Here is a 25322-nt window from a genome sequence, read left to right as displayed (position 1 = left end):
AACGATGTCTCTCAAGCAAGCAGCTTCTCTAAAGGCATTCCAGATTTTTCACATTTGTCTGTGCAGCACATGTTCCCAGAGTCACCTGTCTGCAATTCAACACCCTGTGGACCCAAGGACAGGCCTGAAATGATGCAGCCCAGGCTCTTTTTCACTCCCAAAATACATGCATTGAGGGACATTTAAAAAAAACAGATGGGCAAGCTTTGTGGGAGACAGGATGGACTTTCAGTCTGGCAGATCATTGCATGTCTTCCCTTTGCTCATTTTCAGTTTTCATCTTGCAACCTGACAGACTGGGCTGGAAGGAAAAGTAATGGCTGGAGAAGACAAGACAGGTCACTGATGAGACCCTAAGGCAGGAGCCACATTTACTGCCCACAATTTGTAGCCCTGACATACGATTGCCATCTACACCTTCGCCTCCAAAAAAGCATCATTTCAGTGACACCCTTGGGTAACTGAGTTGGTGCTAACAATTTTAATTTTTAGGGAGCAGGATGCAGTTGGGACAGGGAAGACCCCATGGCCCCTTCTCAGCCCAGTGTTCCTCCCAGCTCCCTTTCACAAGCCCCTTGAGAAAAATGCAGATGGAAGAGGCTAAGTGGTGGGAACGTCTGCCTGGGCATGCTGGGAATTAGGGCTGGCTTGCCCCAGAGCTGCGTGAGACCTGTCGGTGTTCCCAGGCAGCAGGGATAGCTCTCTGCTCTTAGTAGAGGTAGGGCAATGAGAAGTATTTCTCCTGGAAATGGAGAAGGAACATGAACTCATTTCTCTTTGCCTCCAAACAGTCCCCACACTCAGATTTATGGCACTCTGTGAGAGTTTCCCCCCAAATCTGCTCTTCTTCCTCCCCTCACATGCAGCGGGGCCACCCCAGAGCCTGTCTTCCTACAGGGAAAAGCACCATCACCCGTGCTGATGGGCAGCTCCGCTTCTGGTCCAGGGAAGGTGCTTCTGGAAATGAGGTCTCAGAGTGTTCACCAGGAACTCAGCACAGCTGCTTTCCCTCTTCCCCTCCAAAACTGTCATGCCAACAAGGGATGTAGCAGTTTCCATCACATCTTCAAACACAAAACAACCTCCTCCTCCCCCCGAACAAACCTCCATCCAGCACCAACAGGCCAAGGGGCATAAAGCAGCAGCAGCAGTCGGGGAGACGTCACACCGCAGAATTGCAGCTTATCCTGCTCTTCTGAGCAATTGTTCACAATTAACTTACTTTGACAAAAGGACCTTTTTCCGAGGCAGTCACTGCACTTAGTGGGGCTAAGAGTAAAGCAGTCAGACAGCCTGAACCTTGGTCTCAGCCACTTCACGTCTTCTGGGGACCCATCTCCTTGCCTTTCATAGACTACTTATTCCTAACCATGCAGCACCAAGGCTCGGTGTCACGCTCGGCTCCTGAGCTCGCCTCGCTGTCGTGACCATACAAAGAGGTGGCAAAAGGGACAGGGTGGTGGTGCTGGGGAGGAAGGGAAGGAGGAAAGAAGGAAGGAAAGGAGGATGTAGCTGCTGTGCAGAATGGTGACAGGGGAATCTCATTGACTATGGGAACACGGTGTCTGTAGGTGATTTGATAGTGTAAAGGCCTGTGACATTGGCCAAAAAAGAAATGAGAGCATGAGAGCGAGAGAGAGGGGTGGACAAAATGGTGGCCTTGCACAATCTGGCACAGCGCCTGGGAGCCACAAGAGCAAGAAGCCGTTTGGGGTAAGAGACAGGCAGCCCCAGGGAAGGGTTTTCTTTTGGAGACGCTGGGCAATTAACAGCCATTGCTTGTTCTCCCCCTGTACAGAATCTCCAGTCCTTTTAGCCAAAGCAGCCTGCATACAAAGGGAGCCAGGCCAGGGCTAGCAACCCTTCAACCAATCTTCTTCACTTTCAAAGCTGGACCTAAGTAGGCAGATGAGGAAAACTGGATGTCCTCTCCCAAAGGAGCAAGATCCTGCAATTGAGGGGTGGCATGGTACGCTGTTCCTGTGTGCGGACTCCCGGTGCTGGTCTACACCCTTGTCCCTGACCATGCCATCTTTGGTGTCCATGCTGTGAGCTGCTGGTGCCTGTTCAGTGGCAGTCTGTCCAGCCTCCATTGGCACGAGTCTGTCCCACTAGCCCAGGTCTCTCTAACACACAGAGGAAGGTTACATCCTTACTCCCACATGGTTACCGCCACCCATCATCTCCCATGCTAGGCTTCCACTGCTCTTTACACAAGCACAGAATAAACCCATGGCCACTGCTGCTGCCACAAGCCTCCTTGTAGCAGTGTCGCCTGCCTCTGTCTGAAACCATAAGCCAGTTCATGCCAGAGCCATGGGTGGGAGGTAGAGATTGGCAAGAGACAAGGAGGATGAGGAGAGGATGCAAAATCTTCCCTTTCAGTAGCCAGCCATAACCAGAGTCACCTATCTCCCCTTGCATCCTGGCCATGAACACTACTCTGGCCATGGGGAAGGAGCCAAGATCCCTCCTCCGTCTCCTCTTCCCCCATCTGCATTCCCTTCCAGGCAAGCGCCACATCCAAACAGGCTATTTTTGTGCCGGCGGTTGTTGCCTTCTCAAAATTGCCTTGACAATGCCTGTGCCGCCCGCTCCCTGCCTCCTGAGAGCAGCTGCCAAGACGAGGTTCCCCCTCATCCTCCATCAGCCACATGAAAAAAAGACCCAGAAAGGTTTTGTATTCTCAGCCCAGTTTGGACAGACCGGATTCAGCATCTGACTCAGCCTTTCCCCAGGTCAGGATTATTTCCTGCTCGAGGGAGACGGGCTACAGGGAGGATGCTTCTATCTCTCCCTCACTGTCCCCACCACCCCCTGTTGCTGCCTGTCAGGCCTTTATCCTCATTGAGATGCGAGGCTGGCTGCTGCGGCCATCCGCTGAGCCGTCTGCTCCTGAAGGCACCTTCCCCTCCTTCCCCCCCTCCTCCCGGGGCTGCCTGTGGAGCTATTCTTCAGCCTCTGCATTTCACAACAGCTCAAAGGCAGATGCATCAATCCTTTCAGGGGATGGGGACGTGAGGAGAATGGCAAGGGGGCTTCAGGCAGGTGTTGGTAGGTTCCCAGCCATCTTGCAAGCCTTGTCCCCCTCCCTGTCCCCCGCTGGCTTGTGCCTGAGGCTTGGACTGAGGCATGGGGCAGGGATGGGGAAGGGAAGAGGATGGGAAGGAAGAGTGCTGGGATATGCTGACCCCATAGGCATGCCCAGCCAGGATGCAGGCATGCTCCCAGCTGTCTGCACGCTGCAGTCTTTCCCCCATGAGGGGAGCAGGGATCCAACCCTGTCCGCTGAAGGTTTACACCAGGGACCAATTTGGCCCTGGTGCAGACAGCTGAGGGAGGAGGAACAACCCCGTGGCCGCTAGCAAAAGTGAAGGGTGAGGAGAAAAAAGAGGGGTGGGGATGGGGGGTTGTTCCTCCCAAAGTCTCCTCCTGCGCTGGGCGCCCTGGGTGATGGCACTCCTGTCTCGCACACTGAAATGGGTTGGGGATGATTCAGGACCGGGTCTCCAGGACTCGCCCTCGACTCCCTCGCGCAGCCGCTTTGGTCCCGCTGCTCTCCCAGCCCTGGCAGCAGCCGGCATGGGGCAGGAGGGAGGTCTGGGTCAGGCCAGGTCACGGTCTGCGGGAGGGCGGCTGGTTCCCGGTGTGTGTTTTACCCGTAGGTGTCACAATCCTTTGACTGTGTGTTCGAAAGCCTTGAGTCTATACATTTAAGAATCAGCAAATTAGAAAAATTGTCCTGAAATGTTGGAGGGAGGAAAAAGGCAGGAAGGCAGAGAGGGATGGGGAAGGACTGAGAGGGACAGGGGGAAGGGGTTGGTAAAAGAGAGTTCATCCAGGGGCACTGCCCTGGCTTTGCGCCCATCACCTGCGGGCTGGGAAGGAGGGAGGGAGGCAAGGACGAAAAGGGAGGACTGATTTCACACATTCAGTGCATATCATACAACCAGGGCAAGGCTTTCCTCCCGGGGCTCCTACCCGGGATGGCATCGCTGCCATAGCCAGTCTAGAGCCCTGCCCAGCAGCCCGAACCATACTCACAGCAGGGTTACAATTCACTGCTTCATTGCTCAGGGAAAAGATACCTTCTCCTTTCTTTCTCTTTTTTTTTTAATTATATATATCTTTTTAAGTACTTTCTTCTCCCTTTTTTGTTTCTTTTTTTTTTTTTTAAAGTCTTATAATTTTCTGTAACAGCAGCTTCTTTCTGTATTGGTGTGGAAGTTATATATAGAGAGATATCTATAAATATATATAAGCCAAACTGCCTTACAGGTTGTTGTTTTGTGGGATTTTTGTTGGTTTGCTTTTTGTTTTGTTTTTTTCAGTGTTGTATGTGTAGCAGGCACTTGAGTTTATATGAAGATGTTTGCTTGGGAACTGAGGGGCAAAGGACTTGGGAGGGAGAGAGGGAAGGAAGGACGGAAGGAAGGAGCAGAGACTTTCGACAGGTGGCCACTGCTAGCCAAGGATGTCCAGGTAGATTGGTGTGGCCTTGCCCAGAGCATGAAGGATCTTGTAGATCTCCTTGATGTTGAGCCGTTGCTGAGGTTCTCTCTGCCAGCAGCCCAACATGATGTCGTAAACCTCCTTGGGGCAGACTCGAGGCCTTTCCAAAACTCGGCCTTGGGTAATGCACTCAATGACCTGAAAGAAAGAAAGAAAAGAGACGTTGAACACCAGTCAGCCAGTTCCTGGAGGACGCCCTGTCCCAGCTACTTCTTGGCTGATGCGTTACTGTTTAGTGAATGGGAGTGCTGAGAAGCCAAGAGGTCTGCAGATCCTCAGCACTCACCTGTTTGTGTGTTAATGATAATTTTACAGTGAAAAGTTTGTCTCCAGCTGCAGTCTTGCGGTTCCCAAAAACCTTCCCCATTTGACACCTACCTACCTCAATGCGCTCTCCAAACAGGAGGTCACAAGCAAATGAAATGAAGTTTTAATTTATGTTGTCAGTGTTTTCTGCTAATTGAAGAAGGAAAAAAAGCCTTAAAATCCCCGAACTAAAGTAATATTTTGCGCAGCTGAAATGATATTTTTGTTCCCTGAAAATCAAGAGTCCTTTCCATCACAAAGCCCAGGAGAGTTCTACAAGGGAGAGTTCAGAGCATCTTTTCCTACCTCCATCTCCAAGGGCAGCTTTGCCTCATTTTGACATAGAAAAGCAGCCAAAAGAATGAAATTTCATCTCAAATCACGTCTGTGATGGAGAAAAAAAATTTGCAGTGCTAACACTGTTCTGGGTCAGGTTGGTGCTGCTAATGACAGAAATGTGAGCTCTTGGATAGCATTAAAGTCTCTTCAGAGGGATGCCATTGGAAAGGACTCCCCTAAGTGTCTGTTTGTGTTTTGTTCATCGGAGGAATGGACGCAAAGGGAAGGGAGGGATGATTTGTCAGAGAGCTGCTATTACTGTCTGGCCTCCTTGGTTGGAGTTGATGAGTCCCAGCATTGCAGTGTGCGAGTGACCTGCCACGCTCTGCAGATAAACACAGATCCCAAGCAGTGTGTTGAGGGAAGCCACCCAGCAAGGAGTGTTTGGAATTTATCATTTATAAATAGTAATGAGCCTGCCACACAGCTCAACAGATACTTATCGCTTTGCTGTTTGCATATAAATACAGAGGGGAGAGATGAGGACCTGCTGAAAGCGGGGCAAGGAAGATGGAGCATACAGAGAAGCCTGCATTGCCATAAAGCTGGTGGCAGCGGTGACTTGTGGGAGGAGGTGAGTTGTGGTTTCTGACAGGACATCCTGGACATGCACAGGAGCCTTGTGGTGGGCCCTTTCTCTCCAGGGCAAAGGAAGGGCACAGACAGAAGTTAATGGACTGGCTGAGGCTTTCAGACAAGGTGGTGCCCTGCCTCGTTCCTCTGCTCAGGCAGGGTCTCTTCCAGCCTTGAAAAAAACCTGCTAAAAATGCTCTGGGGGTATGAGGCCATGCGGATGCCACAGGAGGGAGCGGGCATCCCAGCCTCGCTAATGCCCACATCCATCAGCGGCGATGCTCGACCAGCCTGGTGATTGCTCACGATCCAGTCCTGGCAGCCTGGAGCTTGGCACAGACTCAGTTAACCTGCCTCTCCACGGGGCTCTGCCGCTGCGGCCAGGCTGCCGCTGAGACTTGCTTTGATGCCTCACCATCCAGGAGCTGGTGGAGGTGTCAGCCCTCTGCAACCACCCAGGTTCTCCCCAGCTCTCCACAAATTGTGAAAAATGAGCCAGATGATGAGAGCTAATGTGGCTGCCTCCCACCAGGATAGTGTGGTCTGGGGTAGGAGTCCTCAGCTCTCAGAAAATGGATACAGCAATATGTAAGGGAAGGACAAGATTTTTTCCAGGGATGGTAGCAAAGCCAATACAGCTGCATGTGTGCAGACTTTAACCAGCCCTACTCCCTCAAGGGTAAGGGTGACCATTCTCAGTCCAACTGCCCTGCAAAGGAAACTGAGGCAGAAAGCATGGGGGTAGCTGAGCTGTCATATTTCAGCGTGCCTATCACCCATGTACAAGCTACATGTGCTCATTTGTGTGTGTTTGTATTTACCCTCCCAGGGAAATGCAAGAGCAGCTCATTAAATAGTGTGACAAATAACTTCTGTCGCTGTCAATTCCGTTGTTTGTGTCTCTAAAATGTTTGCGTGTGCTACTTTGGGATATACAGTCAGGCCCCATTGAGCACACGAACGGGCAAGTATTAGAGCTGTAAAGCAACACCTTGGATTTGCCATCTCTGCAACTCACTTAATTAAGGGATCTGTATCCAGAAAGCAGAAAATGCACATTTCTCATTACAAAAGGTGAAATTTCTGAAATCCATTAGATACACAGCAGGATAAGAATGTGCAAGGTTCCCACACACTGCTATGTCAATGCATCTTGTTCCTCTTCTATAATACCCCCTGCTATTCTGAGCAAAAAATCTTCCAATGCATTTCTGCTGATGTGCCTCAAACCTCAGCTCTGACACCCTGCTAATCCCAGCCAGCCTTCCCTCAACATTTTTGCAGTGCAGCCCTACGCTGATAGGCTGCAACTTTTGCTATTCAAAGAAATAACAAGGACAAACCAGCTTCTTGGGTTCCACCCTCAAAGAACCGGGGCATAATAGATACCCCTATGGCAAAAAGCCCCACAGAAACGTGCTACATGCTATATAACAGGCTTCAAACACGTTCTCACAAACTGGAGACTGCAGTAAGAGCCTCAGCTACAAAGGAGAAAGAGAGCAGAGAAAATTCAGGGCATGACAATAACTTAGATCCCAGCGGTAATTTGGGTATCCCCAGTTCTGCCAGCACCCCGAGAGTTTATCAGATGTGGCTGTTATAGAGGTATGTCAGGAACCTAGAAGGGAGAGACTGAGGATGAGCCAGTACGTGGCTTCGGCAGAGGCCTTTGATTCCTGCATGCCTCAGTTTCCCCAGCTCTTAAATGGAGATAATGACACTTGTCCCATGGCGAAGCCATGGGAGTGCCAAGGAGGGGACCATCGACGTACGAACTGCTTTGCAAGCAATCTGGAAAGGAGAGATGGTAAAAAGTACAGTTTCCAGCTGAGGTGTCTCAGCACTGTTGTACCTCTGTGTTCGAGAGCTGAAACCAGGGCTGCTTCCCATACGTGAAGATCTCCCAGAGGATCACCCCGAAGCTCCAGACGTCACTCTCTGTCGTGAACTTCCTGTACATGATGCTCTCGGGAGGCATCCAGCGGATAGGCAGCATGGTGTGTCCTCCGACCTGGGTGAGGGCAAAGGCACAAGGAAATCTGAGTGATGAGAGCCCTGACAAAGGGGTCAGCCCTGACATGATGTGGACAAAGTCAGGGCCTCTCTGTGAGCTACATCAGCAAGAAGCTGTTCAAAAAAGCTAGGCTGGCTACTGCCTCCCCGACCGCCCATGGGCTTACCCGCCAATCCCACCTGGTTAACATGACGGATAGGGAGTGAAATGTATCAAGATAAATGATGTCCTCTCCTCCCAAATTGGGCTTGTAAAGAAATCAAATGACAAAATGCCAAGAGCATACTCCAATCCTCCAGTCTGACGAACCGGGAGGCAAGGCAAGAAGCAGTGTTTAGCCAAGTATTGCACTGAGTTTTGCAGGGCCTCAGTGCTCTGAGGCACCCACCAGAAATACAGTGTGAGGTTTGTCCCTCTTTGGTAAGGTTTTCTAAAAGCCATGCACAGGCATCTGCACATCACCTAATTGCACGAAAGATTTTGTGCTCATAAAACTGTGCTACAGGCCTTTTCAAAGAGTGCTTTGAATATGTAAATGACTGCAGGACCGCACTGCAAAAAGGCGGTCTGTTTGTAAAGAACAGGCTCTTAAAGGCAGGGATATGCCCAGCATTTAATGGAGGCAGGAAAGCCAGCCCCTTTGGAGAGTCTGGAAATGGAAGAGCCCATGGGCAAAGTCCCATTGGGGTATGCCAAGCTGGGGAAAGGCACTTTCTCAGTCAGGGTCTACCCTTCTCTAGGGCACATGAATCCAGCAGGTATACAGCAGGTCTGCAGCATACACGCAAACAGTTTGAAAGCAGATGGATTTACCTTCAGATTCACTAGAGATTTCTAAACAAGTGTTTCTGAGCAGGACAAGTTTTTCTCTGTTCTGTCCTTCTACATAAGAAGCACCATCTGTGGGGAAATAGCTAATTGATAAGACCAGCCGGTGCTGGAAGCAGTATGGCTGCAAGTCTCCAGCACTCGTTTCTGCTGAGGGTAAAGTGTCTGAGGTTTTAGTGGTGATGAGAAACAGCGCTTTTGTGGCGCTACTTGGAAAACTGCTTGTCTTATTACGGACACCAAAAAAGCAAGTGCTAATAACTTTGTAGCACTGCAACTGAATCAAACAGGCAGAAATCTCTCTGGTCCTATGAAGGATCAGGGGAGAAGGTATCTGGTATCTAGGTTTCCAGCATATGTGTGGCTATTCAAAATAATGAGATGGTTGTGCTCGCTTGGATGAAAACGTTTCTTGTACAAACAAAAGCTCTCCTCTGAGCTGCCAGTTTTCCCAAGCTACCACAGGTTTCTTTGCCTGATTAAAGCAGAACTAGCGTGGGGAAGGGTCAGTACAGAGACACACTACTTGGAAGCAAGAGGGATAGTGCTGGGGAGGTGTGTTGGAATAGGGTGTGAAATGGGTATGATGCTTAGCAGGCTTTCTGCACGGAGAGTGCGAGTCAGACTTCTCTGGGGTTTGACAGAATTTGGACTCGGGCTTGCAGTGTTGTACTCAGAGGTCTGCAGACCAGACCCTTTTTATAACTCTGAAAGAGATCCTGCCTCAAAAAAGAGAAGGAGTTTTAAAAGTCTCAGGAACATCTTTCTTTCCTAACTGCAGAGGTGCTCAGACCTGCGATGCATGAAGATAAAAAGCTCTTTGCAGCTCTACACCTCCTGTTGTGGCTGGTGTGTTCTCAGCTCACTGCTCTGAACTCCCAAGAATGTTGTCCTGTAATGGAAATGGAAATATGCTTTTCTTTGTTTGTTCTTTTGAAACTCTGGCTGCAATTTTAGCTCTTTCCTGCATTCCCAGCTTTTACAAGTTGCTTTCCCTTCTTGTGAAGAGCTCTGAGGAAATTTTGTCAACAGAACAGGACATACATCAAACTTGATTGTTGCAAAAACTGTTTTGTGCTAATGCTTATTTTATTGTCCTTTAAGTAGCACTAACTCTTCCGTTTTCCAGCACTCTCAAAATGATTACTTATTGCAAAGCTCTCTACATTTGCAATATCCTGAATTTTGCAGGATCATTTGAGATTACAGGTAGTACAATGTATTGAGCACAGATAACTCCCTTTCGAACAGGTCTTACAGCAGTTCATAACCTATGAACCAGGTCCTCAGCTTAGACAAACAGTATTACAGCAGTATTGCTTGAATGGAAGTGCCCTGATTTACACCACTTGGGGATCTGGCCCTGAAAGCAGAGCAGAAAAGCCAGTAGTCGCATCTCAGTTCTAATAAGCTAAAATAAAGTCGAGGTCTTTGGTCTCCTTTAGACACATCCTGGTGAAGAACTGCCAGTAAAGTGACATACACAGTCAACAGTCGTCCCAAGGATGTGACGACACAGTCTTGGCTTAGCTCATATGGTGGAGTCCAGGGACTGTCAAAGCATTCCTTCCAGCCCTGTATGTCATGTGAGACATATCTTTTACTAAAAATTAATCTGGTAATAATTAATAATCAAATTTTGGGGGAAAAATACCCCCAAGCAGTGCCCAGAAATGTGTGGATCCCAAAATATGGCTCAGCTATGCTCATAGATAAGAAGGTATTCTTTGCAGAGGTATTCTTTGCATCTCAAATAAGATGCCACATTTTTGAGAGCAAATGTTAAGTCTTGCACTTACTAGCTAGCTATAAGCAGAACAGGCATCAATTAAACTGTACCATAAAACCACTCCAATGTCTAGCCTAGCACATAAGGCTGACTATTACTTTTTAAAGCATCGCCTTTGACTATCCCTTACTGCTTCCCTCGCAAACTGATTAGGATTAAAATTCCCATTTCACAGATGAGAAAACAGATGCAGGAAGGCAGGGAAAGGCCCTGCTCTGAAGCTGTATAGTAAGTGAACACTAAGTCAAGTCTTCCTGGTCTGCGGTCAGCCGCACCCTGTTATTTGCTGAGGTAGCAAAACGATTTAGAGCTGAGCACAGAGGGATTGTGCTACTGATGCCATAGGAAGCAGAGTGTGTCCAGGGTGACAGAAATCCTTTGCATAACATGTCGTGGCTGTGATCTGTGTTATGCCACTGTAGATTTGCATGTGATTCCCACGGCTACGTACTTCTTTTACAGGACCAGCCATTGCCAGAAGCATAAAAGCAAAATTATGCTATTAAATCAGGCTAAAAAAAAAAGATGCTGTTTTTTTCTTTTGCAAAGCCAGTTTACATGGCATGTCCTTGAGTTTGGAAAGAATCGTTATTGTGTCTTTAGAGAGAAGCTGGAAGTTTGTTTCAGTCAAGCCTCTGTTCGCTCAGAGCTGGGCCTGGCAGGTTTCAGAAATAAGTGACCATGCAGGACTGATGCTTGTCAGGAGCATGCTACTTCTAAGTCTTTTCTAAAACAGTCATGTCATCTTCCCACCCCATCTTCCTCCATTTCCCTTGGGAGCCAGGGATGGGGGAGCCCAGCCATCATGCAGGTTCATCTTCTAAAGGCCCCTAAGGGTGAAATGTCCTCGAACAGTGGCATTGCAACATCTTCCCTGGGGACACTCCACAACCTGGAAGAGGGATTTGCTTTCAAGCAAATAAGGCAAGTAAATCCTCTTCTGTTCCTCTCTTTAAATCCTGTGATGCTGCCAAGCTCGCCCTTTCTCCTTGTTATTTTAATGCTTCATAGGCCTGCAGACTGGCCTCTTTATCCCATTGCCATGGCTGTCTAGCTTTGTTTGACATTTTTAGCTCTCTAACTTTCTCTCTCTAGATCAATTCCTCATGCCCACATCGACATGTTATTCCCACTGCTTTGCTCTTTCAGTTTACAGTACTATCCTGGTAATAAACAGAGCAATCAGTGCATATCCTCTAAGCAGCCAAAGTTTCCTTCTTCTGTCTCCATTTCAAGATCGCAGTATCACCTACTCCATTTCCATTTTTTTCTAATGGATACTCCCAAGTGCATGACCTTGTCTACAGCCACATGTTTCTGGTACTCCAGGGCACCTGGCCTCTGCTCTGAAGCCTCATTACACATCCAAGCCCATAGACTTGCAAGATAACCAGCCACTCCCTTTGAGCAGCTTATTGCTGTATTAGATATGAACCTCAGGGAGCAGAGGCAGGTTCGTGAAAGGCCGGCATTAATGGCCATTAGGGAGAGAGATAATTACTTAATGCTAGTACAGCACTTTGACGATGTAAAGCTATATAAGTGCTATGTACAAGTAGTATTATAAGGCTTGAGGTTTGTCTGCTATCAAGGAAAGCTGGTGTCTGGGGAAAAAATTCTCCTTGTCCCAGCTTTCTGAATGACATCCAGCTGATTAGGAAGGGAAAAGATGACATGTTATTCCCAATGAGTTCAACAGTACAGCAGCAGGTAGCGGAGCAGCAGTGTTCAGCAAAGACTGTGCAATATATCCGCAGTTTGGGCCACTAACAGAGATACCATGGAAATCAAAACCAGAGTAGGGCTGAAAAACCCTCATGAGAACTTTGGACTGGTGGGAATTGAGATTAACATGTTAAAGGCAGCTTTTGGTGGGCAGCCCTGTTTTCCCCCTCCTGGCTCACATACTAGCTCCAGGGCTGTAGCCCAAAGTAGCGTTCAGAGGGGAGCTACTGAGCCATCCCCTCCGTGCTCGCAGCTGAAGGTTGCTTCATGGATCTCAGCTAAGAATGGAGTTTGGTCTCTGGCAGACTCTAAGGCTGTGTTTTATTTCCCTTTTTGTACAGTTTCCTTCCCAACTTTGAAATAAAATAAAAAATAAATCAGTGCTTTTGTTTTCCTTGGTCATTTGACATTTGCTTTCTAAGGTCATTTGACAGCTTTCTTCCTGTTCCTGGCATACTTCAGGGAGGCTCTGCTCCTGCTCCTGCCTTGGGAAAGTCACAAGAACCACTGTAGGTGTCTTCATATGGTGCAGCATTATTTGAACTTCCCTTTTTTGTGCAGGAAGCTGAGACATTTGAGTTTGTACAGAATCACGTAGCAGTAGTGGAGACCTTGGCACCATTTCTCTCCAGGAAAATCCACTCAACACTCAATCCACTCGACCTAGTGATAAGACACACATTCTCTGATTACTGTAGGTAGGGATGACCTGGGATCTTTAATTGCAGACCTGGCTGTCATCCCAGGCTGGGCTGCACCAGAACATATGTCCTTTAGACCTCAGCTCTAGGAGCTGGGTGATCCCTGGAAGATACTTAGCTCTGAACCTTCCCCCAGCAGCCAGATGTATGTCCCCATCAGGACACATCATTGACTCCTGCTGCAGGCAGGATGTGTTATTCAGCAGTTCTGGACAGCCTTGTATGAGTAAGAGCCACAGGTGGCTGAGTCACTCGAGAGCACACAAGGGCAAAAAAAAGCAATGCAGGCAAGAAGCAGGAAAAGCTTCTCTGTTTGGCTAAGTTGAGCTCTTGGAGAAAAACAAACAACAAACAAAACTGCTGTAGATCACGCCTTTGTGAGCTGAAGTTTGTCAGATCAGGTTAGGGCATGAGAAGGTGGCTTCTCAGGGGTGAGGCAAAGGGCAGTACGTGCTCATGGCTGGGGATCCAGGAGACACTCCTTCCCTGCCTTCAGTGCTGGATCCAGCAGCACTGGGAGAGGTTTCCCTATCAGATGTGCCCGTATCTTGCCTGTGTGAGTCCTGACAGATTCCTGGGCACCTTTCGCAAAGCAGAGGGATTAACTCTGACATGCCAGACAGAGCTGAGCTTTGCTTAACATTAGCTGTCCCACACTTCATAGTTTTAACTGTCACCTTACTAGGCTTTTAAGTATCCAAGTAGTTTACATCAGAGGTAGCTGAATTTAACTGCAAGTTGTGACTGGATGTGATTCCCAAGTACTTTATCTGTAATTTCCTTTCAGCTTATCCAGAAAGAAAGGCGCTAGCTATATCTGAGACTGCGCCATTGCCGGAATTACTCTGGCCTCAAAAAATCCCCAAGGTGTTCTCCTGACTGAAAGGCATCATGCGTTATGGCCATACCAGCCTCCAGGCCGAGCCTCTTCTAAGTGATTCAGAAGCCATCTCTGCAAACTCTCAGCATAGCCCTGTCCTTGCCTTCAGGTCTTGTGCCTCTGCTGCTGCTGCTGTCATAGTGCTGAACATGAGCTTAAAAACAGTCAGCAAACAACAAAAAGCTTCCGCCAAACATTTTGGCTTACTTGACTTATTGTGTCCTCACCATGCAGCACTCTGCATGTGTATGCTCCACTTTCTGGGAATGGCACATCTGATCCTCTCCTAATCCTCACTTTCTACACCAACCATCTCTTCCGTTGCAGGCTGTGGCAGTGCAGCAGCTTGGGGCTTGCTGCCTGCTCCCTTGCATGCCAGTGACTGGAGACATCTCACAGCAATTTGCAAGGGATCACAGAGGGGTTTTGGAGTTTTACAGAACGCACAAAGCAACCTGTAGCTGTTTCTCCTACTTGCATGCAGCTGCACTGGGTATCCCAGCCTTGCCCAAAGCAGGGGAGATGCAGGTCGCCTGCTGCCAGAGGGGAAAGGGTTGGACTTTTACCCAGAGAGAGCATGGGGAAAGGAACCAAATGTCCCTGTTGTGAGGTGATGTAAGGAGCCAGATGGACTTGCTCAGGAGCAGGAAAGACTGACCAGGCAGGGTTAATGCAAAAGTGAGAAGGGGGTGAGACCTTCCTGCTGTCAGTAGGACTGTTTGGCAAGGGACTGTTTGTTCCCCCCAGATGCACATACTGTGTTTAAACATGAGTCTAAAAATAAAGCCTGCCATTGACATTGTTTTTCCTTACTTCATTTAACAATCTAGTTGCTTTATGACCTGTAATTCTGAATCACGTTGAATCAAGCAGTGTAATTTGCAAGCAGGGACAGCGGCCTCTCTCCCCCTTCCCCTCATCTCTGCTCCACTGAGTGTGTTTTAATCCCACGGTTTTCAGCATTCTTAATGAGCCATTAACAAGCTGCCAATTACTTATGCAAATGAGGGGGGGTAGACATGGAGGGGTGGCTGTAGCTAGAGGTAAATTCTGCTACCTCAAAACAGCCTGAGATAAATCACTGCTGCTCTAAGAGCTGCCTGTACCCAAGAGTCCTCTCAGTTATATTATCTGCCATCTAAAAATGCCAGAGGTAATGCAGAGGATGGTTAAGAAAAGGGAAACAGAGGAGTAATCGCACATATATTTTTAATTATGTTTGCCAATAATCTATTTGGTGTGCTCCTTACCACAGTTCAGCCCTCCCCTTTTCTTCCCAGAACTCAAAGCAGCAGCACCCACTGCTAGGAAAGGGCTGCACAACCAGCCTGCAGAGGAACAAAGGTCAGTTTCTCATTTTCACATAAATAAATGCTCCAAAAGCCATGAGCTCCAACACCGGGACATAAACTGTGAGAAACCCCAGCCATGCCTCATTCAGCTGGGGAGGCATGGGAGCAGAGCAGCTGTAGTTTGCAAAGCACCTAGTGAAGAGGTCAGTGAGGCCACCACCAGGTCCTAGCAAGTCCTAAACTGCTGTCCTAACAGTTGCTGCTAGAGCCTTCCCAGACGAAGGAGAGGTGATCCCCTGGGCCACCTACTGAAGCTTCTTGTGGCCCAGAACAACAAGACCCCACACTAGGATCTCAGACAGTGGAGGAAAGTGATAGCACTGGGGAAAGATTCACTGGTGGGAGACCCAGTGGCTTCCCAGGAGTCCCACTGTCGGCTGTGGGTTGGCACTGGGCAGCTGTGCAGAGGGGTGCATGCAGATGGTGGCCTCTGCGGTCTTCTGCACCACAGCCACAACATGGGCACTGTATCTGGGCTATTCAAAAGCTACCAACTAAGCCATCTTTCTCCTGGTCACTGCCCAGATAACAGCAGAGGCTGGGAAGGCCACTAAACCTATTCAAACTACAGCCATCAGATAGTTTGTCAGGCACTGTATGCATTTACCAATTTGTCTCCACCAGGCTGGAGACCCTTGCACCGCATCACACTTTTTTAGGACAGGCCTGCTCAGAGACGTGCAATACCCATGAAACAGCACAGCTGCCGGCTGGTTCCAGCTTCAAAGGGGATCTGTAGTCTGCAAAGACTGCATGTGCCAACAGAAATTGTCCATGACTGATCTGCATTATCATTTTGCAGTGAGCTGGTAATACTACAAGAAGTGTTTAATAGCTCAAAAGCTAATCAGATAGAGGCTAGGTTAAACCATCATGATGCAAGAAATGCGTCCATCAGGGTTCCGCTCTTTTGGCGACGCAGAGAATGAAAATCAGCTCAGTTTCTGGCTTTGGAAAGTAGGAAGATTTGCCCAATAAATCTTAACCTGGCGATATAAAAGCAAAGTCTCAAAATGGCCTGAGAAATGCAGCTTAGGAAATAGGACCAATAAAGCACTTGCATGTGCGATCACTTTATGCTAAAATGCTTTCAGATTGGTATCTCATAATCTCCCCTTCCATCGTCCCTCTCTCTGTCCTGACAGTGACTCCCCTCTGGGTAACCAATAATGCTCTGTCTTTGTCTGCAGCCAGAGCCATTCCTGACTGACGACTATACATGATTTAGATAAGGCTCCATTACTTAACTTCTGGATGCTGGATAATCAGTTCAACTGCCTTGGCATTAATCATAATAATATTCAAAATTCATTAGGCTAGATTGTTTGGAAATCTCTTTCTTGTTAATGTCAGATTCACTGAGCATAGGCCCGGCAGCATACAGACAGAAATTTAATACAACGCAGGGTATGGGAACTCCCTATAGAACCAGTCCGTTTCTTTTCGTGCAACTGGACCGTGATCTGGCAGCTCCTGCCTGGTTTGTCATTTGTGACTCTTGTTAAGTAGCAGTGAAACACTGTGAGCATGCTGCCTGTTGGTTCATCAAGGGGCGTCTATAGAAATATATAGCTGAGTATGGAGTTTTTAAGGGGGAAGGTTAGACGCTCAGATCTGCGCCCACAAATCTTAATAGTATCTTTTGTATCTAAAAACTGGGCAGGCAAACCAGAGACTTTTATGCGCAATCATGGTATGGAGGTACGAAAATCGAAAGTCTTTTTAAAATAGAAACCTGTTCCTTGCTTTCCTGAAAACTTACAGTACTTTAGATTAGGGAATGGGGCCTTAGTGCTTTACCAAGATCAAAAACTTTCAGCAATAAAATAGCTGGATTGTTCCTTCTAGCCAGTTTCCTGTAGGCCAATTGAGGATGGTTCCCAATGGTGTGCTTCCTAATGGTTTATTATTTGGCCTGTTCAAGCGTTTTGGGTGATGGTGCTTTCCTTCAGGTACGAGTTCTCACCCTCTAGTTGAACAGTGGTTTCTCAGCAGGAAAACATCACAGAAATATAGAACAACTTCAGAAGATGCATACACTTTCTCTCCTAATGAAGGCAGTGCAGGCACAGATGGCATCTCAGACAAACACGTTGCAAGCTGTGTTAAAATAAAGAACTCATCATTGGAGGCTGCAGTGTCACACCTACTAATGATGTGATTAAACTAATCAGTGCCGGTGGGAAAGCTGTGCCAGCTCCAGCACTGCTGAATGGAGAGCTGCATTTCACGGCAGAGGCAAACCCCAACCCCCGCCCCTCCATGAGTTAGGCCACTGTAGAGACACATTGAATATATGATGCTGATGGCTAAATTTCCTGAGACCTAAAATAGGGGAGGTTGCCCTGGACACGCTCTTCCCAAGCCTGCCTGAAGCATCCCTGTCAAAAGGTGGTGTGGCACGCAGGAGGAGAGGCTGCAGATGGTGACAACAGCCAAAGAGGGACGGGCACAGGAGAAGAGAGCGACTGCACCCACCTGAGCACAGCTGCGATGGGGGAGCAGCAGCAGCACTGGGAAGTGGCAGAACTAAAACCAGCGATAGCCAAAATGGTGGCACGTGCAGAAGGTGAGGCTGGGGTTTGGCTGCGGGATTCTGCTGGAAAACAAGCTAAATTTGAAGGAATCAAGCATTGCATCCTCTTCTACTCTATTTTTCCACCTGAGACTTTCCGTGCATTGAAGTTTCCTCCATTCTTTATCAAGTTTTCCAGATGCCCTTGAGTAGGACAGAGTTGCTGGAGTCCTATGCATTTTAACCACTGTGTTAAAATTCTTCCTCCCTACTTTATTTAGCCAGGAGCGTAAATAAATAAGCAAACCCACAAACACAGGAACCTGGTTCCCAGACGCCATTAGAGCCCTCGAGCACTAAGTGGCCATCGCAGATATTGCTAGTTGCCTTCTGCTCCCCTTCCTGCAGCCAGCCAGCCGCTCCACCCCAGTGAGCCCCGCTGGGACTATTTCACAAACCCAGCACCCGGTAGGACACATCTGACTGGTTTTGCCGTAATATAGGACTGCTTCTATATGGTCAGCTCTCCGAACTGGGCAAGTTTTCCTAGAGGAGTCTCTAGCCACCAGCTCTCCATTAGGGTTAGCCACAAGAGGAAGGACGGAAGGAGAAAGTGAGTTTAAAGAAACTGCTAATGATGTTCTGCAGTGTCTGATAGGATGAATGCCCCCTGCAGACATATGCTGAGCAGACAGGACAGTCCTCAATTATGTCATTGCTGGAGCATTTACTTCAAGGAGAAACGTGACTACAAATGCTGGGCTTAAAGCCTTGGCTGGTTTCACTGCCTCTGGATAAGCCGCTCTAGTCCAAGAGCGTTAGGTACGTGTATGCAGCATGCACAGGCAATGACATGCATGTCTGCGTAGGAAACAGCTTTACAACCCAAAGAGTAGAGCTGAAAAAAAACCCTATTAAATTTCATTCTGCCATCTTTCCTTTGTGAGAGAGGGCCCTAAAGGATTTGCTAAGGTATTGATGGGTGCCAATCCATATAGCCCAGGGGACAACCCACAGCCTCCCTCAGGAAATCACAAGCAAATCTTGCCTACATGATGGAAATTTCCTGCCTGCCACACTGATTTTCCCCAGCCTCATTCTCACCGCATTATCCCTGTGCTAACTTCTATATACTTCTCTCAATGTTTTCTAACCTTCAAGCTCACAACTTTGTAAATATTTGCAATCAGGTAGCATATCTCCTGTCATGGTTTGACCCCAGCCAGCAACTAAGCACCACGCAGCCACTCCCCCCTCCCCTCTCCCAGTGGGATGGGGAGGAGGATCAGGGGAAAAAAAAAAGGTAAAACTAGTAGGTTAAGATAAGAACAGTTTAATAACTAAAGTAAAATAAATGTAATACTAACTAATAATAAAAAATACAATAATAATAATAATAATAATAATAATAATGATGAAAAGGAATATGACAAAAAAAAAGAGAAATAACACCCAAGAAAAGACAAGTGATGCACAATGCAATTGCTCACCACCCGCTGACCGATGCCCGAGTAGCGATCCGCCCCCCCCGGCCAACTCCCCCCTGTTTATATACTGAGCATGACGTTCCATGGCATGGAATACCCCTTTGGCCTGTTCGGGTCAGCTGTCCTGGCCGTGCTCCCTCCCAGCTTCTTGCACACCTGCTTGCTGGCAGAGCATGGGAAACTGAAAAATCCTTGGCTTAAGATAAGCGCTACTTAGCAACAACTAAAACATCAGTGTGTTATCAACATTATTCTCACACTAAATCCAAAACACAGCACTGTACCAGCTACTAAGAAGAAAATTAACTCTATCCCAGCTGAAACCAGGACACTCCCCACTCTGGTCATTCCTTAGACAAACTATTTACGTATAGCTCTTTCTATCCTCAGGAATCAATTGCTTCACACTGTCTTTGTTTCTGCTGCACCTCTCCAGAAGCTGTTGACCTTACGGATAGTCTTTGTGGGACTGAGTCAGGGACATGCGGCTGTGTAATAGAAGAGTATTTAAAATAATGATTGCTGTAGAGACACACACGTTGCTCTTTGACTTGGGTTCTTTACATGGATGGCTTCAGAAGAGCATTTGTTCCACTGGCACACTGCAAGCCACAAGCTTGCTGGGGAGCTGCCACTTCACAAGGGACTGTGCTTGGTTCAAAGAGGACAGGGTTTATAAAGACAAAATGCAACATGGCCTGGGGTGGGCACAATCTCACTTTACAGCGATACTTGCTGTATATTGATCAGAACTGGCTCGGTGCTTTATTAGCCACCTGAGAGGTGTGATGAGCTGCTACTAGAATTTGTGCTTGATAATCCAAGTTATTTGTCATTCTTCAAAATGCTCCGTGGGTAGGTGTTTTATTTGGATGTGTGTGAAAAATGGAGGATAGCAATCTGGAGCAAGAGGCAGGGAGGCAGCAGGCACGGGCAGGGTGTCCTGCTGCCCACCCCTTGTTCTGACCCACGGGGCATCCCTGCTGCGGCATCCCACATGGCCCTGTGGACGCCATCCCATGGGGCAGGACCCAGCGGCCGTGCAGCTCTGAGGCTCAGCAGACTCCTCCACCACTGGCAAAGCTCTCCCTGATGAAGCTTGAAGAGCAGCAGCCATTGCTGCCGTTCAGCCCCCAGCCGCCTGGCACACGTAGCTCCCTCCCTCAAAGCCCTCCTTTCTGTTTTGGCTTTCCCGCATTTCCTAGACAAACTGCTCTGGTTTTTTTTCCTCCCTCTCACTGGCAGGTACAGGTGGCCTTGCTGCCCTCTCATTGCACCTCCCCCAGCTTGAATTATAAACTATTTAACAGCTTTAAACGCACCTAATGAGGTTTCAGGCTGCACTTTGCTGCCATCCCTCTGCTTCTCTGACACCGGGAAGAAGAGTGGTTTGGAGATCTATCGTGGACTTCCCTGTGTTGGAGGTCTAATTACATGGTAACTGGTGACCTTGTAAGTACAGGGTAATCTGCTGTGTAATAACAGGGTAAATTATCCCAGTACTTCCGTCTTTTCCACTGCAGCCTTCTGCAGAGATGGAAATACAGCCAGTTAAATGGTGATTAATCTTTGAACCATTTGACACTTGCCCAACCCAGTGAGGAGTAACCAGCAGAAGCCCACCGGCTCTGTGTGGGGCACAGGACCAGCTCAGGAGCCACCGCTCTGGGAGTGTCTGCTGTCACCTGGCCAAAGCATGGGCTACTTTGTCACCCAGCCTCTCCGGGTGCCAGCTGCCTGGGGCAGCAGGTATGGGCTGCTTTCTCAGAGCTGGATGTGGCTGTCTCCTGCCTGCCTGTGTCAGGCATCGCTTATTCGGAGGGACACATCCAGAGTCATCTGCAGGAGGAAGGGGGCACGAGGGGTACGTGGATGCCTGAGGGGAACAGGCACCGGCTCTGCCTGTGTTAGCAGGATGGGGCCAGAGGTTCAGAGCGGCTCATCCATGATGGGGGTGAGCTGTCTGGAGCGCTTTCTTACCCTCACCGCGAGGGAGGTGCATGGGAACAGCACCAACGCTTTCCTCTGAAACCATCCAAACCAGCCAGGCACAGCCCCAGGCATTCACCCTGCAAAACTCCAGGAAAACCAGCCAAGAGATCCACTTTCTCCGTCCCCACTGTGAGATGCACTTCGTTCCCTCCCACGCTAACAGCCTGTCACCCTGGGGCTGGGGGCTGCCTGTCTGACCCCTGGTACCTTTATGGCAATGAAATATATTTGCATACATTTTAGACCCGCTGACATCGTTCCCTCTGGAGAGCTTTGGGTTTTTATAGTAACCACAGTAATGATTTTCAGATTATAGACTAATAAAATATTTTAATTTGTTAGGAAAATTAAGGTGGGCACTGTACGATCATTATGACATTTAAATAGTGCTTAAAAAAAAAGGAAGGGGGGGTTCTGAGTGCATTTCTTTTCCAAACAGGAGCACTGAAATAGAAATTCAAAATCCCACATGCTGGTGCTGAGATCAGCTCTGACACCTCCTCTCCGTGCCTGTTACACTTGAATACCTGCCAAGTTAAATAAGCAAACATGGAATTGTGGCGTCCTAGTTGCAAACCTGTTTTTGGCAAGTGAGTCCTCCTCCTTAGTCACTCTAGTTATGCTGCACAGCAGTGACCCGATCTAAGCATATACGACTCCATGTGCCATTGCCCTCTATGGGCTGGGCCACAACTCATGGGTAACACAGAGTTTTTGCGCTTCAGCCTGTACTCACCTATTTCTCGCCCCTGCCCATTCATTGTGCACTCTGATTAACTAACCGGAGAAGACTGTAAAGGAAGCAAGTCACGGGTCTAGAGCATCCTATCATTTCCATGGCATGCAACACACACTGTGCCACAAGGCAGACTGCTGCACCAGCCCCTTTCCTCTGGCTGGGTGGCAATTGCATGGTTTGGAGTGAATAAGACTGCACTGAATAAAGCAGGGGCATTTTGGAGGAGGAAAGTTGCCCTTGCAGCTCTACGGGTTGATATGGCTGATATAGCTCTGTGCTTCGTTTCCTAACCTGTAAAATGGGGCAACGCAACTCACTGACTTCTCAAAGATGCTGTGCAGGTAATGGCTTGTACAGTAAAGAAATAAATGGCATGGAAAAGCCTGCCAAGAAAGGGAAAAATAGGCAAATGTTTAGCTCAGCGTTAGTTATACCTGGCGAAAGAGACAGAGGGTTACACAATGAATATTATGGAGAAGAATAGCAAAGAAGTTCCTTTGTTCTGTGAGTACTTTTGCCTTGTACCTCAACCGGATCATACAAGATTAACGGCAGGTGATTATGTGAAGTCTGTACTACAAGGCAGAGGCAAGTGTGAGCTCGGGCCTGCCCATTATCATTACCTGACCTTGCACATTCCCTTTTGCAACCTCAGCATTTTTTTGTGGATAGGATTTCTGGGTGGTTATTTTAAGAAAACTGTGTTAAATTTCTTGCTTCTGTGCCAGGTACCTGCTGTTTAACAAACGGGCCATGACTAAGCATAGACTGGAAATCAGAAGCATCTACGAGATAAAGCAATGAGATTCTGGGACTGTCTTCCCTTAGGAGCACATTTAATAGTGGTGCTTGATTATGAAAAGAATAAATCTGATGTGATTGATGCAATGGGGGATTGGATTTGATGATCCAGGGAATCCCTTCCAGCCCTCTCTACTCCTAATGAATTTATTTTTTAAGGGCGGGGGGGGATGCAGTGCTCTACTGATGGCAAACAACGGCAAAGCATGTAGATACCTGCTGATGGTTAGTGGGTCTCCGTCCCCAGATTTAACCACTTCCCATCACCAAGAAGGTGGAGCAGGTCTCTCTCCTGGTTCTGCCCATCCTGAACATACCAAACAGAAGTGGGCGCAAGGATCCTACCTGCTTCCCTCTTTGCATTTTCCAACTACTAAGGGCTTCAAAAAATCGCTCTCCTTGAACCAGTACCACAAATGTCTGAGCTCACAGGTTCCCTATGTGTTTCTAAGGTACTTACCCGTCTCCCAACACCATAATGACTGTCCCCCTTGCAATCTTTTTTTCGTGTGAATCTCCTCGGTGAAGATGAGGAGGGATCACCTTTTAACAACGGGAAACTGAGGCACAGAAGGACTAACTGAATTTCCTATGGTGGCAGAGGACAATGGTAGCATGGAAGGGACTTGCACCCAGTCCAAGGCTGGGATCTCTGCTGGACTCTTCTTCTCCATGCACCTAACTGGGCTCTCCCTTTCACAACAGGAATAGCAGAGCAGAAAGTATTTTTCAGCCCAAGCATTCACTGGTCTGGGATTCCCATCCTCTGTCAACCCAAGGGGGCTGAGCTTGGGGTTTCTGAGGGCACAGTGCAAGATTGTTTCAGAAGGGATGCACAGGGAAAGAGGTTATGTTCCTTTTTCCCCCTGAGTAGTTTTAATTCTTTAATTCCTACTTGCCAATAAGATAAAACGCTGTGATTTCTGCAGGATCAAATGGTGCAGGATAAGCTGAGGGAGTTTGTTAATTAGCATGCTTTCAGGGCTGGGAAAAAAATAATAAAAAGAAGCAACAGGGTTGTAGATGATCGCTACAAATATGACTCAAGCATTACCTGCCATGACATTTTAGCCAAGAGGAGGCTGTCATATTAGTGCTGGGCATGGCACTCTGATAGTGAATAAAAATCATAAATGAGAGGATAAGGCTTTCTCTCTCCAAAATGTGGCTATTCACAGACATGTGCTACATTTCTCCAGGGCCTGAGCCTGCAAATAATACCAGGTATAGCACTTCTATGTGTGAGTGCTCCTCTGGCTTCCCCAGGGATTGCTTGGAGCAGTGAGTGCTAAGCCCAGTGGCAGGCAGTTGCAGGATCAGATTCATAGTGTGCCAAGCATTTGGGATGAAAAGAGCTATAAAGAAGTCACATATTATTATGTCACATTGCAAAGGTCAACCCCAGTATTTGTTCTGTCATAAGGACATAATTGAAAGGCAAAAAAATAGTGTCAGGGCACAGGGGAATATAATTTTTTAAAAACTGCCTTCAGGGCTGAGGATACAAAATTACATCAGTGCTTAAAACTAAATTCCCATCCACACCCTGCAATTCAATTTTGGCTCAGAAAGGCATAAACGTAACAAAATCACCTTTTGGTGGCACGTCTTCTTATCCGCTGACATATTCCCTGTAAAACCAGCGATATCTAAACTCACACTCCCGTGTGATTCTGGCAACAGTCAGGAACTGCCAGAACCCTGCTCCGGCAGGGATCCCAGGAGGGCTTTGTGAGATCCACTCAGCTGCTTAACACCGCGTAGGCATTCGCTTAATCCCCATCGCTGCCGGGGTAGGAGGAGTGGTGGTGACGCTGGGAGGAGGCTGGGCGATGGGACAGCTAGTCCTTCATCTCCTGGCCAGGAGCATACACCTCCCCTAGCAAGGTCACAGGGAAGTCTGGGTAACTGGACCCTGGCAATTTGTCCCAGTCACAGCTACTTTGCAAATATTTATGCCCATCTCTCTGGGCTTGCTGGCACAGGGAAGCTATTGAGAAATAAAGTGTGGAAGCCATCACTTTCCTGTCTTAACTTATGAGGGGTCATAACTGTTCTGCACAGACAGTGTCTTTGGGTGGATTAGCTCGATCCACTTCCAAAACAGACTCAAGCAAAGGTTCCCCAACTTTCTGGATCAACAGAGCACTTCCTTGTGTGCCAGCAGCAAAGCCGCACAGGACAATCAAGTTCAACGTTTGCCCCTCTCACAGGCTTCTGCAGCTCACCTCCAGCAGCTTTGCAGCTTGCTGGCAGTGGCTTCTGGGATGCTGTGACAGCTGGGAACCCACTGGGCTGAGCATCCCTACACAGAGGCTCCAGCATGCAGCGAGCACAACGGGATGATGGCTCACCTCTGTGGGAGGGAGGGCAGGGCGAACAGAGGTGCTACCAGCCCTCAGTTGGCTCACACGGCTCCCGTCAGCCACCACCTTGGCAAACCCAAACTCCTTTGCCCTGTCAGAGCATCAAACCCACACCAATCCCTCACTGCCGCTCCTCCGGGCAAGGGATGGGAGCAGCAGTGGGGCAGTGACAGTTGACATCCACTCAATCTCAGCTGCAAGCACCCAACCGGTCAGACACCGAGGCTGTGTCTAGACTAGCAAAAAAAAGGTGTCAGGGTTGGCACGTGATGGTCCAAGTGTTCAAATGGTCTGTTTTAGTCCATGCCAATTTGACAGCATCCAAACTGTTGAGAGGACAACACAAGTCAGGGACAGTCCCCAGTGAGCAGTGCAAATGCCTCCCTGCTTGGAGGCGCAG

At 48.2% G+C, this 25322-nt stretch overlaps 1 protein-coding gene across 4 annotated transcripts in view; it reads right to left on the bottom strand.

Moving 5' to 3' along the window:
- Nucleotides 1–3858: 3858 nt before the first annotated feature.
- The window catches only part of NTRK3 (neurotrophic receptor tyrosine kinase 3), a 218210-nt gene continuing 196746 nt past the window's right edge, over nt 3859–25322 (bottom strand). For 3 of the 4 annotated variants that reach the window (XM_050903159.1, XM_050903160.1, XM_050903163.1), the window contains 2 exons: nt 7586–7744; nt 3859–4650 (listed from right to left, as the gene is read on the bottom strand). In XM_050903159.1, the coding sequence (XP_050759116.1) occupies nt 4465–4650; nt 7586–7744 (345 nt within the window). In that variant the 3' untranslated portion in view covers nt 3859–4464. Of the gene's footprint in view, nt 4651–7585; nt 7745–8853; nt 8878–9919; nt 9933–25322 lie in introns of all 4 variants that reach the window. The other variant, XM_050903162.1, reaches the window with a different exon arrangement.

The sequence above is a fragment of the Gymnogyps californianus genome, chromosome 11 (genome assembly GCF_018139145.2).
Source record: "Gymnogyps californianus isolate 813 chromosome 11, ASM1813914v2, whole genome shotgun sequence".
In the NCBI taxonomy this organism is placed as follows: domain Eukaryota; kingdom Metazoa; phylum Chordata; class Aves; order Accipitriformes; family Cathartidae; genus Gymnogyps; species Gymnogyps californianus.
The sequence above is the reverse complement of the archived record's forward strand: the minus strand, read 5'-3'. Positions and strand labels throughout refer to the sequence as shown.